Genomic DNA, 26,357 nt, shown 5'->3' on the forward strand with positions numbered 1-26,357 from the left:
TCCAGACTGTTTTTGTTAATATTCCCTATTAAAAAGCATGCTATAGTTTCCATGTTGGCACTGCTGAGTTGTGGTCCCCATGTTGTCCATTACTAGGTAGGAACACTTTGATCCCAAACATGCCTGAAAGAAAAGTGACAAAACAATCATTATTTTATGAATTTATATGAATAGTTTTGGATCCTTCTCAAATTTCTCAATTTTTCAAGACTTTTATTCCCCACTTGTGAAAAAGAAACATGTACCAATCACTTAAGGGTGTGATCAGATTAAATTTGATAGTGCATGGCATCATGAGTTTTAATGTTTGTAATTTCTTTTATGGTTTTCTTTCTTCTAACTTGGGCACTGAAGAGCTGTGTAATTACATTGAGCTTACTTATTAGTTATTCCTTATGGTAGTTACTAGGTACTTGATATCCTTACAGTGAGCAAAAACACAGAAAAAGAAAAAAAAATCACAATTCTTTATGTCCTGATAAAGATTGGTAAACATACAGTATTTTTGAGTATAAAGGGTTAAAAGAATTCTTACATACTGGATATAGATATGTTGGAATGCTTTAAAAAATCGATTGTAGCTAATGGAGAAAATGTTTTTAGTGAACTATTGCTATTCCTTCAGTGAACCACATACAATGGAAAGTTTTCAAGTAAACATGAAGGGAGAGCCATGCCCTTCCTGATAGAATTAATGAGGACTGCAGTGATGTTCCGTGGGGAGATAGAATGTGAAGAACCTTTTCCTCATGCATTATTCCCTAATGTCTACAACCAGAGACTAGTCTCTAATTTTAAGTGTGCCATTATCCTAACAAGATGAATTCATGGGACCATGCTGAATAAGAATGTCGATTTTAATGTTAATAAGTTTATTCTCATTTGTAATAAACACATAGGTGGCAAAAGTCACATTTTTGTGAGATCCCAAAGGCCACAGCTAATTTCAGTAGTGATGTAGACAGCTTGATCTCCCATCAATATGGCAAGAAGGTCCAAACATAATCCTTTTGCCATTTCCATTAACAATACTTTTGATCAGTTGTTTTATTATAACTATAGGTTTATATTTTGTAAAAGGCAAACTGAAGACATAGAGTTAGTAACCAAAGCTTCAAAATGTGTATTTTATTAAAGCACTGTGGAATTATAAAAGTTTTAAATGAAAAGGAGACTTTAGTAATTGTAATGTAGCTCCCTAATATTACAGATTAAAGGATCCAAAAGCTAGAAAAGAAGATCATGTTTGCAGCTGGAGAGATGGTTTAGCAGTTAAACGCTTGCCTGTGAAGCCTAAGGACCCCAGTTCAAGGCTTGGTTCCCCAGGACCCACATTAGTCAGATGCACAAGGGGGCACATGTGTCTGGAGTTCATTTGCAGTGGCTAGAAGCCCTGGCGCACCCATTCTGTCCCTCCCTCCCTCCCTCCCTCCCTCCCTCCCTCCCTCCCTCCCTCCCTCCCTCTCTCTCTCTCTCTCTCTCTCTCTCTCTCTCTGTATCTGTCTTTCTCTCTGTGTCTGTTGCTCTCAAATAAATAAAAAATGAACAAAAATATTTTTTAAAAAAGAGGAACATGTTTGTGATAAGATAAGTCAGTGTTGTGATCAGGTCCTAAATGTACTGGTTTGTCTTCAAAGTAAAAGAAAATATATAAGAATTGTCCCTTTTTCCTACATATAGATTCCTTATTTATATTTAGCAATCTATTGTGGTTCTAGGTCTTTAATATGTGAAAGTGTGGTTTTCAAGATTATAATGTTTTAAATTATGGTTATTACTAGCTTCTTTCTAAGTAATAAGTTATATTTTATAAATGAAAACATACAGCTGGAGGAATGGCTTAGCGGTTAAGGTGCTTGCCTGCAAAAGCCAAAGGACATAAGTTTGATTTCCCAAGACCCATGTTAGCCAGATGCACAAAGGGGCACACACGCCTGGAGTTCATTTGCAGTGGCTGGAGGCCCTGGTGTACCCATTCATTCTCTCTCTGCCCCCCCCCCTTCTCTGTAAAGTGAATAAATAAATAAAAAGTGATAACATATTTGACTTGAGAAATGGCTTAGCATTTAAGGCACTTGTCTGCAAATCCTAAGGACCCAAGTTCAGTTCCCCAATACCCACACAAGCCAGATGCACAAGATGGCATATGTGTCTGGAGTTCATATACAATGGCTAGAGGCCCTGTGTACCCATTCTCCCTCTCTCTTTCTTTGACTGTCTCTCTCTCTTTCTCTCCCTCACTGTTTGTCTTTCTCTGCCTCTTTTTTCTCCCTTTCTCTCAAATAAATAAGTAAATAAATAAATTTCTTTAAAAAATAAAAACATACTTTTGCTAGCTTAGTCATTGTCCAGTCTTCACTCAGTACTGCTAAGTACTGGATTCAGTGGTAACATATTTTCTTTTTTAAAAAATTATTTATTTATATATTTGCAATCAGAGAGAGCTAGAGAGAACAGAGAGACAGAGAGAGAGAAAGAGAGACAGAGAATGGGCATGCCAGGGCCTCGAACTCCAAATGTATGTGTCACTGTGCATCTGGTTATACATGGGTGTTGGGGAATTGAACCCAGGTTATTAGGTGTTACAGGCAGACGTTTCAATAGTTGAACCATCTCTCCAGTCCCAGAGGTAACATTTTTCATATGGAGCAGATAATGTACACGCTTCCTAATGAAGGCTTTATCAGCTGTGTTTGGAATATATTTTGCTTATGTTATGATAATTTGATTTTTCTAAAATATTTGGGTTAGAGCAATCATATTTATGATCATGTGCAAATGGGATTACAACAGATGCATGTTGATGATTTTTTATTGATAAATTTCACTTCACTTTTAAGAATCATCATAATTTTCCTCACAAGGGCATATTTATTGTAAACCTTAAACAGTCTTTTTGAAACAAAAAAACAGAAAAAGATTTGTGAAAACAGCCCGCAATAAAAATCACACATGCTTCATAAAACACTACTTGATAGATATCACTTGCACCATTAAGACCTAAACGACAAAGGATGTAATTTCAGTTCTGGCATGCAATATTAATCGAAAGCCTTTAAAACATCTTGCTGATGGGAACTATGACAACGTGACATTGAAGAATTGTGAACTAAAGACATCTATCTTAATCAGATTTTTGAAGTAAATGCCATAAAACATAAAGTCATTTTCAAATATTTTGGTGGGAGCATCATTTTCTATAATTTGCTTTAATGTAAAGAATACAAATTCAGTTCTTATAAAAGTGTGAGTACAGTGTTCAGAAATGAAACAAATCTTAATCAGCTTACCATACATCCTTGGCATTTATTTCTGTAATAATGTACATTATTTCCATCTTTTATGTTCGTGACATGTGCTCAATACCATAGGTAAACACTAAGTGATAGTGATATATTTTTGAAGAATAAGCAGCTATATGTTTTCTCTTACAAATTTAGAATTTAAAATGGAATGATTCTAAAGCCCTTCCTATAGAAAGAAATAATCTTATGATTATACCCATGAATGCCTAAAATTTTATAATAAAATATTTATTGCTTTAGTGGACTAAATAGGAAATGCTGGAAATTAAGACCTTAAGTTAAAATAGCTCTTTATAGTTTATAGATATATATTAATATAAATATGTTCTCTTAATATTTATCACAGTCCTGTGTGAGTGGCTATTATATCCATTTTATAGGAAAGGAACTAAAAACTTTAAAATAGGAACTTGATTTATGCAGTTACTAAGTTTGACAGGAAAGTTGAACACAAGTTTTAATGAACTTGAATATATGTGTACCAGATTTAAGTGTTGAAGCTCTAACTCCCATGTAACTGCCTTTGGAGATGAGGCCTCTGAGGATGTAAGGAGGGTTAACTAAAGTCATTAGAGTACAGCCCTGAGTCTATAGGATTCACATCCTAATAGGATGAAACACCAGAGAACAGGACACAGCAGCCCCATCCCCCAACCACATGAGAACACAGCAGGGAGCTTCTACCAGAAACCCACTCCACCAGACCTGCATTTGAACTTCTAACCATTTCTTTATGTAAGCTACCCAGACACTAGCATTTTATGATGGAAGTCTGAGAAAGCTAACACACCAGGTCTTCAAGAACCTTCTCTACCACTCCTTTTGTGGAAACATGTAATAAGCGGACATCAAACTATGTGATGAACTGTGTGTGCGTTCATGAATTAACAAATCTGATCTATGAAAGAATATCTCAGGCAATTGCTTATTTATATTGACAGGAAGGTTTCAAGTGGTGACGAATGTCCCAGAGAAAGGCACAGGCTTTCAAATTATACCTACTACTATTTGAAATCCCCAACAAAGCCTTAAGAGGTAATGCCCATTGGCTTTCCAGACAATAATTGTACTTCATCTTTTATAGTACTTGCAGTTTGTAGAATTGTGCCATATGCATACACATTCATATGTATAAAATTTTGAGATGGGTCTTTATAACATTTCATTGTACTATCCTGCCTTTGTTAGAAACAGGAAAAGTATATATTGGGAAGGGGACTTCATGTTATGTACAAAGGTATGTGTCCCCACAGAGAAGGGAACTTAACAAGTATGTGTGTCAACTTAAACCATGACTATTTTTCTGTTAGTGAAAGAACATCATTGCATGGCTTCCATCAAGCACCTTGCCCTCACTTCATGGACCAGGAATGGAAGGATATAGTTCTTCCACTGCACTCCAATGCAAATGGCTATAGAGTATGTATGATAAAATAACATCTCTGCCCAAAAGGCCATAATATAATTGGAAGGAAGCTTTAAAAAGATTTCACTCAATTTCAGTATAAAATATTATAAACATTAGAGACTCAATAAACTGCAAATAACAAATATGAGATGAAATAATATTCTAGTAAATAATTTCAGTGTCAAAGTTAATAAATTTTAGGAAAAAGTACCAGTATAGTTATGAGTAACCTTCTCTGTGTTTTATAACTATGTATTCATCCTGTAATTTAAAAAATAAAAATAAAGACCAGAAAAGGGTTCCAATGAAGTAGAATTTCCTTTACCTAAAAGTAATTAATCAAAAATTTATTATAATTGTTACTACAACTTTTATAAAATAGATCCTCTTTCTCTTCTCTCATTCTCCCTCCTTCCCTTTCTGTTCCCCCCCCCCTTCTTCCCTTCTACTCTCCTTCCTCCCTTCCTCCCTGCCATTCTTATCCCATAACTCTCCATCCCCCCCACCCCGCAATACTGGTGATTGAATCCAGGGCCCTACAGATACTGGGAAGTCACTCTTACTATTGGGCAATATTCTCAGCTCAAGATTAGTTTTTTTTGAGCTTAAAAGTACATCCTGGTTTTATGCATGGATGTTTTACAGTGATTTTGATATTGACTTTTATAGTAACTTTATATTGGTGACTTTTTGTTGATGTGACAAAATGCATGAGAAAACAACTTCCAGGAGGAAGGGTTTCTTTTTCTTCAGAGTTTCCAAGGTTTCAGTCAGTGGATGGCTGTCTCCATTCCTTGCAGGCCTGTGGCAAGGCAGATATGTGGAAGGAGGTGGTAAAAGAATGCCCATCACCCTAGGACAGCCAGCACAGAGAAGAAAAAATGGGTTGGGCACAATATATGCTTTTGAAGGCAGTCCCTATGTGACATACTTCCTCTGAATAAGCCCTATCTCCAAATAGCGCATTCACCTGTGAACTCAGTGGATGTCCTCTTAATCCAAATTCCTCTTGGTAGTGCTACCAGTGGGGGAGAAAATGGCCCTACTTGGCCCTTTCTGGAAGATACCTTATATCGAAATCATTACAGAATTTAAATATGATGCAAAGTGATTTCCACTATAGGCATCTCAAAATGTTAAAGTATAATACAGAAATTTATTTTAATACAAATACCATTTTAGATAATTATACAACATAATATGTATTTGTGGTACAACCATATGGTGGAATCTCGTATTTGAATTAAAACAAAGTGATTATTTTCTTACATGACTCTGAAATGCTTTATATGTATAACTGAAAAAATGGCTGGACTCTTCATTTTCTTAAAAAAACGTTTTAGTATCAGAAAAGCTAACATGTTTCAAGATTTTATGAATTATCTAAAATAAAAAGAATTTTAAAACTGAAAACCATCAGAATTCAGCCTCTTCCCCTGATTTTTTTTACAAAGGAAAAAACAAGCAAGCTTAAAAGTTAATTTATTTCTATGTAGCTACACTTAATTAGAGCAAGTACACATCCCCATGCCTGCTATGTCTTTTTCTAGTATCCCACTTGTCTCATCTATCAGATGTTTTCTTTGTGATAAAGATTATATTATCTGAAAAGCATAGCAAATTCTGCATTGTTTGGATATTTGATTTGCCTACATTCTTCATAAACTACTTGTCATATAATAACATAGCTTTCAGTTGCCTTCTAGTCTGCCCCTGTCCATATGACAAACATGTCTCATATCATCGCATACTCCACTTAAACTCAATAAAGTTAATTGCACTAAAATCAAACGCTCATTAGGAAATAAGGAGAGAGAAAAGTGTTTATTGATTATATGTCAACAATTCTTCATTGTCAGAACTCAGATTGCTTCTTCCTCTTTTGCTTACTCTCAGGTAACATATTTTTAAGTATGTAGAATTTTCTGAAGCAACTGAGACATGAGAGAGGCATTTTAAAATTATTTTCCATGCATGTATAGCAGAATTGTATGTATGCTTTTGTTAGAAATGATTGTGCACAGTTATGAATTTTATAGAGGTTAATATCTCTGTGATATTACTGATGTTAATTATATGACAAGATGAATTACATTAGCTAGCAAGACAGCCATTTAGATGTGTTACTACCCACTAAAATGTTAGGGTGTTTATAGTTAGATTAACTGAACACTTGAGTAACAGCCATAGAAGCCAGAATAAGATTCAACAAGGAGCTGTGGCATTTATGAAAAGTTACCTTTCAAAGAAAACATATCCTAAAAAGCTCCTATGCAATAACAGAAAGTAGCAGATATCTTATATGAAATGAGAAAGAGATGAGTAATTGAGTAATACTTTTTTTATATAACTTGACTTCCATAAGCATGGTAAGAGATGTAGGAGAAGACTTTTGAGCACTAAATTCTGGTTTTACCTCCTGAAGTTTCTTACTGTATATGTATTTCACTATGTTATTCTTGTATCTTTAAGCTACTCTTTCATATGTAAGCATTCTTTATTGTCATGCTGCTATACAAGTAATTTTCTTAAGTCTGTTTTCCAATTCATTGCTACTCTCTGGACTTATTTTTACTATACTTTATAAATGAGCCCGTAAGATTAATTTTGATGGCTACATTTCTCTCATTTATAGACATTCAACTTCCCCCACAAAAAAAAAAATCTCTCAGTTTTTTTTCATGATGTCTAATTCCTGTGTTCTAAATTTCCTTTCAGTTCTTCAATACTATAAATATATTTAGTTATATGATGGCTTTTAGCTCAGAAGCTTTTGAGTTGCTGAACTTGGCTTGCTCAGGCATTGAGGTATAATAGTGCAGAGAACAGGCAACAGTCTCTGCCCTTGGGGGGAGCTTATTGTCTCAGTATCACTGAACTGGAAGAGAGGATGGGGCACAGGGAAGGTGTTGACAACTTCTGAGTTGTCACTGTGACTCCCTGAGTAGGATTTCCCATCTCTAACTTTCTTCCCATGCACAGAGATGGGTGTAGGCTCAAGTCATAATGATTTCTATTAAAAATTTTAAAATTTTGGTCTGTAAACTCACTGAAAGCAGGTATGGATTGAGAACTCAATCTATAAAATTTTACATTGGTTTCCGTTGGGTGCCCAGATAAGAGAACTGCTAACCCAGGTCAATTAGTTTTAATATTAATTACTACAAGTAATTAATACAGTTAATTTTAATATCCTGGCCTGAGGTTCAGAAATGTGTTGATAAAATATCAGCAACCTCAGGAAAGATCATAATGAGGTAAATTTTCAGGATTTGTTTTCTTCCCTTTAATTTCAGAACCAGGTAAAACTTTTCACCGTTCCCTTTGTAATGAGATAACTTCTAAAGTATACCCTTTGAAAGTATAGTGTTTCAATAACCCTGGCATTACCTAGGGATCTCAAGTATAATTGAAGGAATAATTTTGGTTTCTTCCTTGTACGTTGAGAAGGCTAACAAAGCCTGGCATACCCTTCCCCGGGGCTGTGGTGGAAGCTCTTGTCCTTTCATTGCCATTCTGTTGCCTCTGTTTTGTCTCATCCTTTCTTCCAAGTTGAGTGATACTAACCTAAGATAAATGTTCTGCTGGCAAGCTAAGACCATTTGCTATTTTGTTCACTTGCTGTACCCTCCATCCCAGAACAGAGCCTGGTAAACAGTATACACTCAAAAGACATCCTAAATAAATGTACCCCAGAGGTCCTTATTATATCTTACCTGACATATTGGTTGTTTGTTCCCAAGGTTTTTCACAAGTCATTTAGGGAGCCACATTACCTAAAGTACAAGAAACAGTGGACTCAGAAAATGTAAACAGCCAAAGACTAATATTTTATTGCTTTTAACCATCATATCAAAAAGTAGCCTTAGCTGGGCATGGTGGTGCATGCCTTTAATCCAAGCACTACGGAGACAGAGGTAGGAGAATTGCTGTGAGTTCGAGGCCAGCCTGAAACTACACAGTGAATTCCAAGTCAGCCTGGGCTAGATCAAGACCCTACCTTGAAAAAAAATTAAAAAATATAGCCCTAAAGAAACTAAAACAAATTCTATAATTCCATTAACCTAGTAAGTGTAGTAAATCAGCACATTTCTTCCACATACTCAGCATTAGAAAACTACAGGTGTCTTGTGTGTCACTAAGGGCTTTCATACTCAAATATCTATGTAAATAGCTTTTCAAACAATTGCATGACAAGGGTGACAGAAACAATACTGTTTACTTATATTTTTTAAAACTTTAGATTTTTTAAAGTACTTATAATTGTTATTTGATCAGTGTGTAACTGATATTATTTGTGGTCCTGAAAATCTTTACATGATACTGTACTTTAATAAAGGGTTTGTAGAAACATTCAAATGGATAATTTATATTCAAGCACTTGGCCTCTCTCTGAGTATTTTACATAAAATAATAAATCAGAAGAACAGGTTTATATGAAAGTAATTTTCTGAGTGAGGAGATGTCGTTCTTTGCCAGTTTTCACTGTGGCATTTTAGGAGGCTATTTTTTTAATTAATTTATTTTTTTATTAATTAGTTTGTACTTAGTGAATACAGTCAAGTTGGTACCATTGTTGGGCTCGTCCATGTCCTACCCTCTCCCCCTGGCCCTCCTTGTTGAGGTATATGGGTAATGCATGTGGAGTTAGCTCACAGTTACGGGTAGGAGAAATGTCCAGCTGAAACTAAGAATAATTGGTGAAACAAGCAAGGGTGCTGTTTTCTTGGTGAACTGGGTACCAGCCCAAGGGTGGAGGAGAAAAACACAGAGAACAATCAACTCCTACCAAATCAGATATCCAGAGACACAGAGGCTCCCAACACCTCATCACTGAAACTGACCAAAAATGAACCCAGCATGGCTCAGGGAAATTTTGTGGAAGAGGGGGCAGAAAGAATGTAGGAGGCTATTTTTTGATAGTATGTTTGAGATGGAGTGACAGAGGGGAAGAAGACAGTCCTGTCTATCAAAGCTGCTGAGCTTGTGATATAATATGGCTGACAACATGCTGTAATCTCTAGTTCACATGTCCCTATTTGTAAGGAAAAAAGTGCTATTTACTGGTGTTTTTTTTTTTTATTGTTGTTGTTTTGTTTTGCTTCATAGAGAAATAGGTGCTACTTAGTAAATTATAAGTAAAATAAATGTCTCTTTTGTCTATCAATCTCTCATAGATTACTAAGTAGTCCCTTAATTTTAATTTTAATTGTCATGAAAATTAGTTGTCATCTTTGAATATTGCTGCATGGGGGCTCAGACCTTCAAAATATGACTCTTTATTTTTAAATTTTTATTGAGAAATTTAACATGTGAACACACTGCAAGTTAGTCATATTCCCATCGAGATATACTCTTATATTCCCTGTCCACCACCCTATTTCCCTGAGGTTATTGGTATTCACTGTGGGGTTATGGATGTATCAATTCATTCCTCTGGGGAAGACATGCTTTATAGTACACCTTCTCACCCTGTGGCTCTCATGTTCTCTCCACAACCTCTTCCACAATGTTCCTGAGCCTTTGAAGGCATATTAGAAGTCTCATTTAGTGTTGAGCTCTCAGCAGCCTGATTTTCTGCTATGATGAGCTTTTAAAAAATATTTTATTTATTTATTTATTGTAGGGAGAAAGAGAGAAAGAGGCAGATAGAGAAAATGGGCATGCCAGGGCCACTAGCCACTGAAAAAATTCTAGATGCCTGTGCCACCTTGTGCATCTGGCTTTTGTGGGTGCTGAGGACTCAAACCTGGGTCCTCAGGTTTTGTAGGCAAGCACTTTAACCACTAAGTCATCTCTCCATCCCGTTATGAGGTTTAGTCTCCACAGTATCTGCTACCATCTCCCTGGAGGAGGTTCTTGGGTTAGCAGTGACAGAAGCACTCATATTCAATCCACCACTTCCTCTGTAATGTTTCTTGGGCCCTGGCAGGTGTGATAGAGTTGACTTCTCTAATAGGCACTGGCTTTCTTTTCCTGTCATTCTGATGGGTCTTGGATCTCCCTGGTATTTTTCATCATCTGTAAAATGCAGGTTCTGTAACCAAGAGTTAGGGTAGTATGGATTAAAAAAAATAAAATTCGAAGACTTTTTGATGGGCACAATCTTTCCATTTAGCCAGAATACAAGATAAACTCCTTGTGGTCTGTGACCTTCCAAGACATTGGCTTTTGACTTGGTTATCAATATCAACATGAATTCCCTCCCATTGGTGCCACTATTGCACCAGTGTGTACATCTTGCCTGGTTGGTTGATTTTGTAGCTTGCAGAATCCACTGATTATTGACACTACTTGGTGACTTTTATCCCCAGCAACTGGCAAAGCACTTTCCAACACTATGACAGCTAGCTTGCAGGGAGCTGGCTTTCATCTCAGTATCAGCATGATTTCTCAGTGTCCTGTGATTAGAGTCTATAGTGTCTTCAGTAATAAGGTTTTGCCATCTACTTCAGGTAAAATAATCAAGTGCTTTGACAATGGTCTGTGTTGTCTTGGGGTTCCTAATGGGCCTTTCTGGCCAATACATCACTGTAGGGGGTGATCTAATTCTGGCACTGGGATTCACATGCAATACCCTATGGTTTTAGGGTAAAGCTTTCTCCACCCCAGCAGGGAATTTCTGCCCAAACTGTCCCTTACTATCTGTGTCTCTCTTTTTTAAGGACATGGTTAAGGTTTAGTAGACATTATAGATCAAAACCTTTACTCTTATACATGGGGAAGATCCACTAGAAAGAAGCTATGATTAAAACCCATAGCTTTGGCCTACAGAGATGGCCTAACAGTTAAGGCATTTGCCTATAAATCCAAAGGATCTCAGTTTGACTCCCCAGGATCCACATAAGCCTGATGTACAAGGTGGTGCATGTGTCTAGAGTTTTTTTTTGCAGTGGCCGGAGGCCATGGCATATTTCTGTCTTTGCTTTTTCTCTCTCAAGTAATAAATGAATTAATTAGTACATAAAAAAAACTTTAAGGGCTGGAGAGATGGCTTGGCAGTTAAGTGCTTGCCTGTCAAGCCTAAGGACCCTGCCTGGTTCAAGGCTCAATTCCCCAGGACCCATGTTAGCCAGATGCCCAAGGGGCACACGCGTCTGGAGTTCCTTTGCAGTGGCTAGAGGCCCTGGCGTGCCCATTCTCTATCTATCTACCTCTTTCTCTCTGTCACTTTCAAATAAATAAATAAATAACAAACAAACAAAAAAACTCATAAGTTAGAAAAGTAGAAAAACAAAGAGTTTTGTATGTTTGGGTTTGGTGACTTGTTTTAGAGGGAGACCAGTTTGAAAAAAAAAAAAAACACTTATGTTTTTGATAATGTGTACATGGTAAAGAAACATTTGGAAAAGAGAAAGGATACATTTTAGAGTGCAGAAACAAAAGCTTTCATCCTACCCTTTCCATCAACAGTAGATGGACTTAGTTCCTTTGTGGTGTTCAACATGGTCAGTGTATCACATGGTGTTTATGCATTTATTCAGTCTATTGGTTTTAGTATCCCAAGAGCACTTAAGTTGCATGCAGGTGAGCACCCAGTAGGTGTTTTGCAGACCAATACAGTTTCAGAGGCTAAGGATGTAGCTCTTAGTTATAATGCTCATTAGAGTGCTCACCTAGCATGCACAAAGTAATGGGCTGGCTTCTCAGCACCATATAAAAACTGCAACTGGAGAGCAGGACTGTAACCCATCCCAGCACTTGGGAGGTGGAGTCAGGAGAATCAGAAATCGAGGGTCATCTCATCTGTCCAAGGTAGGACAATGTTCAGTCCTTAAGTTCCATCTCCTCTCAAATCAGGGTCTATTTTCCCCAGGGGGCCTCTGCCGCTAGCCCACCCCACCACAGAGATCCAGTAAAAGAGGACAAAGAGAGAATGGTGAAAGGAGGGTTTTGGGGCAGAGAAATAAGAATAGCTGTGGTGACACCTTTCCAACTGTGTGCCCCTGCTTCATGCAAATACCAGCACCATTCTTCTCGCTTCTCATCTCACACTCACTTTTCACTTGCCACCAAAGCACATACTTAGGATGCAGGCATATGCTCATACAAAGTTATGTTACCTCCTAGCAGGTGTTATTTTCTCTTCCAGCATTCCTGTTTGAAAGTCCATTTGCACTCTGCTCCCCAAACTCCACAGCCTAGGTCTATAAACCACAGAGGACCTGCAGCTGAATTGCACACTGTAGTATGGGATCTACTAGTAGTGGCTTTTAATTTGAAAGGATAAACAAAAATTCAGCCTGATGTGGTCAGGTGTCCCTGTAGTCCCATCTTCCCAGGAGGGAAGATTGCACAGGCCCAGGAGTTTAGGCCAGTTTGGGCAACATAGCATGATGTCTTAAGAAAAAAAAATATTCAAACTATTAAATAATCCCAGATATGTTCAAAAGTTTGATACTTTTTTACTTTTTATTTTGGGGGCATGAGCCTGTATTCATCCTAGATGGGAAAAAGTCACTCAAGCTAACTTTATGATTCTGAGAGCAAATTCCTTCTTGTGTAAGAACTGGTAAGAGTTTAGTTTTATTTGGATTCCTGTGACATTCTGACTGTGTATCTCCTACCTGGTAAAGCAGAACTGCTCTTCAGATGCACTAGGCTGTGTAATCAACTTCTTGTGATGATGCTATAACTGCTGACATGGCTCTTCTATTGCTTTTTTTCTTCATGATGTTCTAGCCCAAAGGAACATGTTTCTTTCCCAATCTTAATAACAGTAATCATTTTAAAAATAATAATTTTTGTGTGTGTGGCAGAGATACAGGGATCACCAGGGCCTGTTACCACTGTAGTTGAACTCTGGACTCATCACCACTTTTAAAAATATTTAAGGAACTATAGAAATGTCATGATATGCAGAGACATTTATCATACCACTAACTGTGGGCTAACCCCACAATGCACAACCCATATACCTCAACAAGGAGGGGCCAATGGGGAGGGGTTAGGTCACGGATGAACCTAATAATGGTACCAAACTGCCTGTATTTGCTAAATAAAAAAAAAAAAAGTATTTAAGGTAGAGCAAGAGATGGGGGGGGGCGAGAATTGGCACAACAGGGCTGCTAGCCACTGCTAATAAACTCCATATGCATGCATACCTTGTGCATCTTGTTTTACATGGGTACTGAGGAATCAAACATGGGTTCTTTGGCTTTGTAGGCAAGCATGTTAACTGCTAAGCTATCTCTCCAAACCTCATGCACTACTTTTTGCTTCTCACTTTACATGGATACTGGGGAATCAAACCTGGGCCAGAAGACTTTGCAAGCAAGTACCTGTCTTTAAGTGCTGAGCCATCTCCCCAGCCCAACATTTACCTTTTAACACCTACCATTATGTGAGACACTGTCTCTTAGATCTTCTAAATAAGCAATATAAAATAAATGAAATTCAGAGCAATTAAGTAATATATATATATATATAAGAAAATATTACATGAAAAATGAATGCATCAAATTTATTGTCCTTTGTTTTTGAGGCAACATTCAGCCCACTTATTATTAACAGATCAGGTCCTGTCCAGGAGAAGCTGTCAAAGGTTCTGTTCTGCACCATACAGAGCTCCATTTATATGGCCTACTTTTGCTAGGGGTCTATTGGGTTCTTTAAATTGCCCAATCTGCCAGAATCTACACTGTTATTTAGGAGCTTCTGTGGTTCATTGTATACCGTGATTCATCACCTATGCTAATAGATTTAACACAAAAACTGATGATCATAGTAACATTGTGGAAGAGCTGAGTTTTTTGATGGTAACTCAAAGTGACCAAAGTCTTTTCTGCCCTGTCTCTATGATTAATGTTATTGTGTTTTGAAAAGCATCTGCTATAAATTTCATAACTTGGCAAATAAAATAAACAATTATTGGGCTGCCATTGACATTATAAGAGAATCAACTTGCAATATAAGGAAGAAAGTCATGAACTGAGAGAAAAGACTGATTGGATATATATATTAGTAACTAGCAAATGTGGCTCCAAGAACTTAATACTTAGAAAAAAATCACAGAGAAGAAAAGATTGTGAGAATGCTCAGTAAAGTATTTGCCTTGCAAGTATGATGACCTGAGTTCAACCTCAAAACTCACCTTTAAAGAAAAAAAAAAAAAACCTAGCAAGTTGGAATTGATAATCCCAGCACTGAGGAAGCATAAAGATAAGGTCAGACCCCTGGGCCTCACTGACCAGCCAGTCTAGCCTACTTAGCAAGTTTTAAGCCAGTGAGAGAATATATCTCAATTCAAAAGAAAAAAAAAATCATGTTCCTAAAGACCACCACCAGAAACTTTTTTCTGGCATCCATATACAACCATATACACATGTCCTCAGGCTTTACATGCAACCATACACACATACACACAGAGATGTGTGCACACGCACATACAACAGAGAACAGTATTTTGAAAAACTGAGGTTATTTTCCAAGATAAATTACCTTTTTAAAAATTTTATTCATAAAATATTTAGTTAGGAACACAAATAACCATAAGCTTTACAATATAAGGGGGAAAAAAAGAGAGATGGCTCAGTTGTTAAGTGTAATTCTTGTACGGAAAAAAAAAAAAAGCATGAGGGCATAAGGTCTGAAACCACCCTAGCTTGAATCTCCAGATCTCACATAAACATTGGACGTGAGCACACATGCTTATAATCTCCATCCTGTAAAGAGGAATGGAGACCACGGAATTGCCTGGGCTCATGATAAATAGAAAGATCTGGTATTAGTAAGACTCCTGCTCAAAATGAGAATGGGCAAAGGAATGATGCAGCAGGACACTTGATACTGTGCTCTGGCCACCGCAGGTGGGGACCCCCAGCCACAAGTGAGCTCACCCCCTGCCACAGGCTAGCACATGGGAGCTACAAGGCCGCATACTTGTGTACACATCAAACATCACGCAACACACACACGAACAGAATAAATGAGTTAAATATTAGGGAAACATACAGTGTTTAGGAAAATAAGCAATATAATATTTGTTTCATAACATACATATTTTAAAATAATACATATTTTATATTTATTTTATATATTTTTATAATCTTTGTATTGCTTGCACATCTTAAAAAGATGTAGGGGCTGGAGAGATGGCTCAGCAGTTAAAATGTCTCCCTGCAAAGCCTAACAATGAGGGTTCAATTCCCCCATACCCACATAAAACCATATGCACAAGGTAGATCATGTGTCTGGAATTCATTTGCAATTGCCAGAGGCCCTGGTGCACCCATATTCTATCTGTCTCTTTTTCTCCCTCTCTTTTTTCCCTAAATAAATAATTTTTTTTAAGTTCTGGGCATGTCTGTGAGGGTATTTCCCAAGAGGTTTATTTTTATTTATTTGAGAGCAACAGAGAGAGAGAGGATGGGTGCACCAGGGCCTCCAGCCACTACAAACGATCTCCAAATGCATGCACCACCTCCAACTGGGGCCCTTAGGCTTCACAGGCAAACACTTAACCACTAAGCCATCTCTGAAGCCCAATAATTAAATTTTGTAAAGGTAGATTTTAAGTTTCAGAATAATTGATTTTGTTACTAAAAATATTCCTCTAGCCATTGCAAATGAACTCCACCTTGTACATCTGGTTTACCTGGGTATGGAGAATTGAACTTGGGTCCTCAGACTTTGTAAGTAAGCACCTTAACCACTAACCCATCTCTCCAGCCCCAGTTACTAAAAATATTTCTAAAATCCAGCCTGTAGGATCAGTGACAATTTTCTGCCTGAATGAGGTGACCCCTTCAGGTGCTTATGTTCACTTTTTGTTGCTGAGATATAATATCTGAGAAGACAACTTATTCCAAAACTACTATAAAATCCTAAGAAATTTCGGCCATAGTATTTGCCTTCAGTGTCTTAACATGTCATTGGAAAACAAGACATAACTGAAAAAATGCCATTAAATTAAAAACAAAATGGGTAGGCTTTACTTCTTATCCCTTTGACACTTTCCAGTGAAATTCTTCATAAATAGTCAATAATTTAACAAATATTTACTAGGTATCTGTTTCTGTGTCACCCTTGAGATCTCAAAGATGAACTTAGGAAATTTAAAGGGGAACAGGAAACCTATGACATTAAGGGTAGTTTAGAGGGGAAAGTGAATAGGACCATGTGCACAGAACAAGTAACACTCTAATACTAAGAGAAGGGAGAAATCATTTATACCTGGGGAGAGAAAGAAAAAGGAATTTTATCTGTCTTTGGGCATGAAGCACGTGGAATTTGAATATAGAAATAGGTAGGAAAATATCTAAATAGATTGAAACAGTATGCCTCAGAGGAAAAATGTGGGGCATATAGTAGATACACGAGACTGGACAGAACAAAGAATATCTGAAGAGGATGAGTGGGGGGAGAATTTGCCAAAGGTATTTTGGCCTATGTGGGGCCAAACATAACATGTCCTTTAGCATTCTTTTTGTTCCTGACAGGCACAAGGAAGCCATTTAGAATTTCCCGGGATTAGCAGGACATGTTCAAAGCCTCATCACAGGAATGTTAAACCTGTTGACTGTGTGAGGTCTGATGGTCCCAAGGCCATTGTATCCAAAACCCTTGTGAGAGTGCATATTGATGGATTGCTGTAAAGTAAAAGGCCACATTTGCAGCCCCTGTTGTTCTTGTGGGGATCTGCCAATATTAAATTCATAATCACTGTACAATCTACAGTTCTTCGTTATCTTATTTCCATTCTGCACTTTGGTTCTAAGTCTTCCCCTGGGTAACCCACTGGCTCTTAATGCGAAGATTAAAAAAGAATTTTCTCTGCCTTCAGTACCAGTAATAGTTATGTTTGTCTTAAGCAAATATTTCATTTTATAGAAATATTCCCAGTCATGTAACTGATCATATTTCTCCTTTGTGTTTGGCAGCTAGGTTATTTAGAGCCAGACGACTGTACCCTACTTTGAAAATGTATAGAACTATATAGCCTTAAATCTGTCTTTATCTTTCCTACTTTTATTTTTCTTTTATTCTGGCATCCTTTCTGGCTGTATTTAACTTTTTTATCTTGGTAGGATTTATATACTTACTCAATGTTGAATAACTTGGTATAAATATATACTAAATACAATTCCCAGCTACTTCTTGAGAACGGGCATGGAGACTGAATCCTTGGATATTGTTTCTGATGTAGAATTTAAACTTCTGGCCACTTAAGTCTCTTCCTTCATATTTTATATAGGATGGAGCCTTCAGCCTCTGAACTTACTTTATTAGTAGGTCTGTTGATTGTGTAGTCAAACCAAAGAGTTTCATCAGAGTGGAACACACGGCAGAACTAGCCTGTGTAGACCTTGGGAAAGCATGAATCTGTACATTGTCTTGTAGATTGTAAGTTCTCAGTGAATGTTTATAAAATTAACAACTAAGACTAGGAAACCCATATTAGCATGTTTCTGAAACCTTAAATGCAACTTTTCCGTACTGATTGTGTTTGCTTTAAGAATAAGAATTCTGCACCGGGCGTGGTGGTACACGCCTTTAATCCCAGCACTTGGGAGGCAGAGGTAGGAGGATCGCCGTGAGTTCGAGGCCACACAAGACTACATAGTGAATCCTAGGTCAGCCTGGGCTACAGTGAAACCCTACCTCGAAAAAACAAACAAACAACAAAAAAAAAAAAGAATAAGAATTCTGTGAGCTAGGGTGTTGGCTCAGAGGTTAAGGCACTTGCCTACAAAGCCTAACAACTCAGGTTTGATTCCCCTGTACTCATGTAAAACCAGATACACAAAGTGGCACATGTATCTGGAGTTTTTTTGCAGTGGCCAGTGGCCCTGGAACACCACACCCATTCATTCTCTCTGTCTCTCTCTTCTTGAAAATAAATAAATATTAATAATTGCCAATTAGTGTATTAAAATATGTAGTGTAATGGGTCTTAAAATCAGTTTTCATTTCCATATGATTTATTCTGCCACTTACACAATGCTTTCTCTTGTTAATGACTCAGCATACCCCTGCAACAGAGATTTGAATTACAAGTTTGTGAAGTGAATGGCCATGTGCATGATTCATTGAGTCCTTGGAATGATATAAAGACCAAGAAGGGGCAATGTTATTTCTCACATTACAGACAAGACACCAGCCTTGCTGTCATGATGCCTCACAAAGTTAGGATTAAATTTGGTATTCTGACATCTTATATGCTGCTCTTTCTGTAGACAGAATCATATCCAAGTTCTTTTGTACAACATACTTCAGGTGGGGGACCACTGTGTTGATGCCATGCTTAAAAACATGAAGCCATGTGATTCTTCCTGCTGCCTGACAGGCAGTCTTGTCACCTTTCCTCTGAAATATTTCTGCCTTTCTCTCTTTGATTTTGTTCATCGACCAGCTTAGTCTATACCTATGTAGCTCCAGTTTGTTTGGTCATATTGTGAGAAGCTGTCAAAATGAGCCTTAATGCTGCTCACAGATAATCTAATCATATGCGCTGATACTAAGGAAAATGGCATTATTCTATTATGTGATGCCTGAGTAATAAATTTTTCATGGATTTAAAACTTAGTTTTACAACACAAGTCCAAGTCAGTTGCCCATCTTAACTGGCTGTTCCCCTAAGAGCTGATTTCAGTTTAAGTGAGACTTAGACTAGAATATTTATCCTCACCGTCAAATTGGTGAGCAAAGGGAAGTTCTGAAGTTTCTGGTAGGGTAACTTCAAGAACACAAGGTGTGCATGAAAGTAACTTTTTATATTTAGCTATTAACTGTGCCCTTCATTACAAGAGTGAGAAATTATTAGTCACTAAATTAGATAATAGGGGTTATTAGAGACCACTAGAAACACAATAATTAATGTTATGTGCTATGAGAGGAGCTAGTTTTATTATCATATTTAGTAAAGAGGCTTACCAATATATTTAACTCATTATATATAATATATATCTCCTACAACTATAATTACACTGTTAGACTATATTATTTACCTTAATAATCACTGTGAGTTTTCTCATGTATGTGGAATAGTCATAATGTTTCCTGGTCTCTTCTAATATATGTATTTATTTTGATGGCATGATTTAACAAATTACTGTAAAATTAAATTGCATTTAAAAATGTCTTATTACTTTGCAAGTAGAGAGAGACAGAGAGGAGAAGGAGAGAGAGATAATGGACACTCCAGATGCATGTGCCACTTTATACATCTGGTTTATGTGGGTACTGGGGAATCAAACCCAGGTCATTCAGTTTTGCAAGGAAGCACTTTAACCTCTGAGCCATCTCTCCAGCTCTACATTGCAGTTTTTGAAATACATTCAGTAAGAAGTTGGTTATATATGTAGAACAATAAAATAATTTTAGCATTAAATTGAAGAATCAGCTGTTTGGTTTATCAGTGTTTTATGCTCAAAGATATGCCATGAGATTAGAAGGCAGATTGAAATTGCTGAATCATTCTGATTTGGGTTCCAAACAAAATATTTGTTCCAATGATAAAATGGCAGGAGTATCTCTGGTCACCTATGACTTCTTCCAAAATGTAGTTATACTGCATACTGTGAAATTAGAAAATCTGCTCTCTGTGTGTTCTAATGGATGTAACGGTCATTAAGTATATGAGTCTTCTGACGTTGTAATCAGCTGTGATTCAGTCTGTTAAGTATCCATGAAACAACATCTGCTTCACAGAGTGACCTTCTGCTTCAGAATGCTTAGTGTCTATTAGTAGATCGGAGAGCAGATCTGCCTTATTTGAAATGCACTAAACTAGAGTCGTCGACTGCTGTTTAGCAACTAGCTTGTAATAATTTATTGCAGTTAAATAAAGCTTAAAAAAACTCCATTAAATAATTACAGGGATTATATGCATTTCGAAAACCTCTGTGTTCTGCTGAAATTACCCATTTAATTTCAGGGTTGGTTTGTTAAAAAAAAAGCTGAAATCTAAAGGCACATTAGGGGAGCTGTCAGATGTTGTTTTCTGTAGGTGTTAATAAAACCAGATGAAAAAAAAAACCCGAAACAAATTAAAACCAAAAGCAATTTTGCCATCTGTTGTATATTAATTAGAACTTTGCGTATCAAGGGTAAACTTGCTCTTAGAGAAAGTCACTGAACACTCGCTTAATAGAATAATATGCAAATTTATTAAGTTATGGATTTGTATACAGTTTTAGTTCTGATTCATCTAGAGCAGATATGCAGGAAACTGGTAGTCTCTACCCACGTGTATATGCATACACACATACATATGTGTAATGAGTTTTTCTGTCTTTTTTTTTCCCCTAGAACAACCTGCAAACAACCAAGGCCAGTCGACCCTGCAGCCTTTGCCCCCTTCCCACAAGCAGCATTCTGCACAGCATCACCCGTCCATCACTTCTCTCAATAGAAACTCCCTGACCAATAGGAGGAACCAGAGTCCGGCCCCGCCGGCTGCTTTGCCCGCCGAGCTGCAAACCACACCCGAGTCCGTCCAGCTGCAGGACAGCTGGGTCCTTGGCAGTAATGTACCACTGGAAAGCAGGTAACACCTACGTATGAGGTTTCCATGTTCTTTGATCATTTGGACCACACAATGCACAGGTGGACCCATTTTACAGTAGTTAAACTGAATTTGTTAAACGCTTAAAAAATTAAAAATTGGCCAGTTCAACACTTTTCTCACTCAAAGAAATTTACTATTCTCATGCATTCAATGTTTGGTGTTTTCTCAGTCATATCCAGACTGGTGATTTTTAATTGTCACATTGCTTAGCTTTTTCTTATCTATATATTATCAGGAAAGTGGGAAAAGGAAGGTGGTATAAAATATGATTCTTACTCCCATGCAGGTTGAGTCAATATCAGGCTTAACAACTATGTGGTTTTAGACTTCCATTCTTTCTTGCATTTATGTTAATAATTATTTCACCAAATTATAGTGGGTTCCCATGTACAATGCTTAGGAACAAATCACTGACCAGTTATTTTTTTAATTAATATTTTTAATTGAAAACAACCATAATTATAGACAATAACCCATAGTAATTCCCTCCTTCCCCCTTTGAAACTACACTTTCCATCATCTGCCTTCCCACTCTCAATCAGTCTTTCTTTTATTTTGATGTCACAGTCTTTTTCTCCTATTATGAGGGTCCTCTGTAGTCAGTATCAGGCACTGTGAGGTCATGAATATCCAGGCCATTTTGTGTCTGGAGAAGCATGTTGATAGAAGTCCTACCCTTCCTTTGGCTCTTACATTCTTTCTACCACTTCTTCTGCAATGGACCCTGAGCCTTGGAAGTTGCGATAGAGATATTTCAGTGCTGAGCACTCCTCTGTCACTTCTTCTCAGCACCATGGTGCCTTCTGAGTCATCCCAAGGTCATTTCCAACAGATGACCATTTATTAAGGATATTTTTAGTATTTTCCAATCTGAGGGAGATTGGACTTTATCTTTCAAGATCTTCCAACATTATTTTCTAAGAGTTCAGTAATAGAGGACTATGGACTCTATGCAAGAATACCCATATCCCTAAATGCAGTACCTTCGACTAACTTCAGCATTTAAATGAGCCACTAGGTGAAGACACTGTCAGCACATAAATGGACAGTTCTTTTAGGAAATTTCCCTCAGTAAACTGAAGTCTCTTTCTATAAGGTTCACTTCTCTGATTATAAGACAGCTAGTTATCTAGAACTCTAGGAAAAAAAATTGCCCCATTTCTTGATGATGGCCCATGGACTTCTCTTAGTCGTGTAGAGATTTCTCCATTGTGAAGCTGTTCCCATGGACACTTGCTGTGATCCAGTGAAAGCAATCTAAAATGATGATTTCTAGCACTGGCTGTTTTATAGGTGGCCATCTGCTCATACAAAAGTACAAATTAATAAAAGCCATTTTGACCTAATCTACTGCATTATTATATATCTACCAAATGATAAAGTTCCCCTTCTTTCTTTGGGCAGAACTTCAATAATCAGTGTCTCCTTTGTATTGTGAATTGTGGGATCCAATAGTTTTTCTTTATGTAACTGGCCTTTTCTTGGCACCTTGGTAGCAAGATTCCCAGGTATTCCTGCTACTATTTATTTCATTGCTGTCCTAAGTTTTTATTAGGGTCAGAGAAAAAGAAATATCACTATATAAAAGCTCAGAAACAGCCAACTCCAGGCCTTTGCGAGAACGCACCCCCTCCACCACACCTCAACCTAATGCAGAGTCCATGGATAACTTCAGCCTTTAAATCAGCAAGTGGATAAGTACCATCTCACAATGAATAACTTACTGTTTCTTGTCATTAACTCTGTGGTCTATCCCAGTTCTGCCTGAGGGTAAGCTAGCACAGGTCCTCACAGCTCTTGTCAACAACAAAAATCTTTGTCTTTTCTGTCAATCTTGACCTAAGTAAAAAGGTTCCAAAGAGCTCTTGTCTTTTTATCTCTAGTGTCAGCCAAGAGTTGTTGAGTTTTATTGTTTATTTTGTATTTCTGTTCAGGGGAGAAATTAGAAAAAGAAAGAACACAAAAAGCAGGCCAGCAGTAGAGTTCTCTTCACCTAAGACAAAGAATATGGATATGGATTCCTCCACCCTGAGGTGATTGGCACAAACCTAAATTTACCTGGTATAATTAATTAGCACACACTGAGCAACAAATCAACATGGATTCACTTTTAATTTGGAAAAAAATTATAAGAAAAAAAGTAATTTTCCAGTTGAGTCATCAAATTGAATATGGATAACTGCATCATAGTTGACAATAATTGATTTGACAAATATTTATGAAATATGTCTAGTATAATCATCAGAAATATGCTTAACTTTATTAATGCTATATAACACAAAAGGCTGCAAAACTGTTATGAAGAGAGTATTGCTTGAAGTCTTGTGCTAACAGTGAAAAGATTTAGAACAAGCTTGTGGAAGACAAGATTATGTTTGTTACTGATAAATTCTGGGTGGAAGGAGGTCCAGGAAAGAAAGTAGCTGGTTAGAAGGTGATGCAGTATAGCTATATGTGAAATTATAGCTACTTTTTTCCATATTCAGAACATGTAAGAAATCATTGCCATGTGAGTAATCACTGAGATTATCTTCCATTTAAAGCAGTGTCATTAATGAGCCATCAATGGAATTATATATAAAACCAGCCACTTGAAGTTATATCACTAATAAATAGAAACACTGATGAATCTAAAAGTTGTATATCATGACAATAAGTCTTAACTTATAGTACATTTTTGTTGTTTTTCTCATTATCCAAGGTTCACATCTTACCATGTTGCTAATCAAAAGAAATGATATATCAACTTACAGGCACTGAGTGAGTGAGCTAAGCAGAAAGTGATAATATCATGCTGCACAGATACAGTGCTACTATGGTTTATGCACTTGGTTGGAACTTGAGGTCAAGAAACAGTCTTATTTATCATTGATTCTTTTTCTTTTCTTTTTTTTTTTTGTTAAGGTTCCCTATTGAGACTGAGTCTCAAGCTCAGTTTCAGCTTTGCCCACAACTTTATTCAGACACATGTCCGCATTTAAGTAGCTATAAGTCTAGTGTATTATTACAGTGTGTACATGCACTTGTTTTATTCATTGTCACTTTTTACACTGTCATTTAAAGGTTAATAAGCTATGCATATTAAATTCAGTTTTGTGTAGCTAAAAATCTAGGATTTCTTTCTTCTTGTCTCTGCCCATGTTCTTTGAATAGATATAGATACTAATTGGTAAAATGCTCTACCTCAATCCATTGAAATCTCAGTAATTTACAGATTTACAGTTTATGTTTATTAGCACAAATAGAACCAAAAAATTTCTACCTTGTCCTATAGTAGTTTTCATTTCGATTTATTAGAGCACATTTTTTTCACTAGGTAGTTTCTTGATTCAAGAACAATATTTATTTCCTTTCTCTAATGAATTTATCATTTGTTACTCCTGGAAACAATTGATCCTGTCATGTCCTGTACATCTCTGCTCAGTAATTACAGCGGTCCTGTTCTGTAGTCTCCAGTGAGCTTCCTATCTCTCAGAGCCACTTCAAGATCAAAATAAGCATTCAGTTCAGAGCAAATCTTTATTATCTAATTTTTCTATCACAATCAGTTTCCTATAAAACTCCTTTCCATTGAGGTCACTATTTCTTATTCTTTGGGTATTGAAGACTGTACAGCTTGTCCTTTGTTTATTTGTGTTGCAGCTGTGTCCCGTTGGTAACCATAGCTGCTACAAGAATACAGGGCAGCTGAGGAAAAGCTTAGACTTGACCTAATGTAGCAGCAGCACTTAGAGGTATAGTGCAGTAACTCTCATTGACAAGCCTTGGCCTTCAGTAATTGTGAAGTTAATTGTCTTCAAGTTCCTCATTTATATATATATGAGTTAAGTAGCTTAGTAGTTACCTATTAGATGTTAACAAAATGGTTCATTTGTAGCCATTTAATAAAAGATTCATTAAAGTCTGCTTGTATTATTACATCTGTTTTGGCATCAATAGTTCATTAGTTATGTTCCCAGAGCCTTTTACCTTGCAGTTCGGTAATGTTTTGCTAATTATTAATGTATGAAATTGCATATTAAATTACCACTTTATTAGGACATTTTAATTTAAATATTGAAAAGTCTTAGGTTGCTTTAATGCAAGATCAATTGCTACATATTTTAAACAATGAAATTCCTGGTCAGAAGTATTGCTTACTAAATTATTATCCTTCCTCTCACCCTTTATGGCTACCCTTAAGATGGTTTGAGGGAGGGAAAGAAAAGACAATTACAGGATCACCAGGCTTGAGTTATACGTATCTATAAAAGCTATGAGCATCTTCCCACACAGTGTGAACCTTATGACACCAGAAGGAAATGTTTCTACTAGAACACTTGTTCCTCCACCTACTTAGTAACAGCACTGCCTGCCATTATCAAGGCAGTAAGTAGTAAAATTGGCTATAATTAAAAACGTGGCAAGTCATTCCTACCTGGGCAGGTAGCCCATTAACTGAAGTTGACTAGCTGATCATCTGTCCTTTTGTTGAGGTAGCCTAGGGTCATCCAAGGACCCCTGTGAGTAAAGAGAATACCTAAGGGTTTAAAAAATAAATCCAAACCTGAAGACACTGAAGTTACTGGATAGAGATTTCAAAATTAGAACCTAGGCTAAGAAATTCTTAATCTTTAAGAGTTTTGCCATCACTGATTTTTTTTTTTCAGTAAGCCTATCTAAAATTACAAGGAAATAAAATGAAAGTGAATTAGACTTGAGATCTCATAAAATAACACAGTATTTTTGGTAACTTACTAAACTTAACTTCCTGTTTCTTAAAAGGAAGTTTTAAAGGAATATGTGGCCATTTTTAAGAAAAAAAGAAAAGCTTGATGCAATGTACAGAAATTCAATAGGTAGTGTTTCAGGTGTATTTCACATGGTATCTGTGTAAAAGGAGATCATGGAGGCCCAATTCAGTACCTGAGCAATGTGATGACTATGAGCTTCCTCATCAAAACCAGGACACTTCTGCAGTGTAACCTGTCCCTGGTAAAGAGAGCCATAATTCAGAGTTTCATTCCCAAGAGCAGAGATTATTTGAAGTTGAATCCAAGTGTGACTAAAGCCTTGAACTTTTCTAGTTTATATTGCAGAAGTGAGCAAATATTTAACCATTTGTTCATTCCTACCCATATTAAAGTCTCATTGT

The 26,357-nt window shown here is 36.9% G+C and overlaps 1 protein-coding gene across 8 annotated transcripts in view; it reads left to right on the forward strand.

The window, feature by feature from the left end:
- The window catches only part of Tenm3 (teneurin transmembrane protein 3), a 710,814-nt gene that overhangs the window by 458,137 nt on the left and 226,320 nt on the right, over positions 1–26,357 (forward strand). For all 8 annotated transcript variants that reach the window (XM_045142405.1, XM_045142407.1, XM_045142406.1 and 5 more), the window contains one exon: positions 20,965–21,202. In XM_045142405.1, coding sequence (XP_044998340.1) covers positions 20,965–21,202 — 238 coding nt within the window. The remainder of the gene's footprint in view (positions 1–20,964; positions 21,203–26,357) is intronic.

The sequence above is a fragment of the Jaculus jaculus genome, chromosome 1 (genome assembly GCF_020740685.1).
Source record: "Jaculus jaculus isolate mJacJac1 chromosome 1, mJacJac1.mat.Y.cur, whole genome shotgun sequence".
NCBI lineage: Eukaryota > Metazoa > Chordata > Mammalia > Rodentia > Dipodidae > Jaculus > Jaculus jaculus.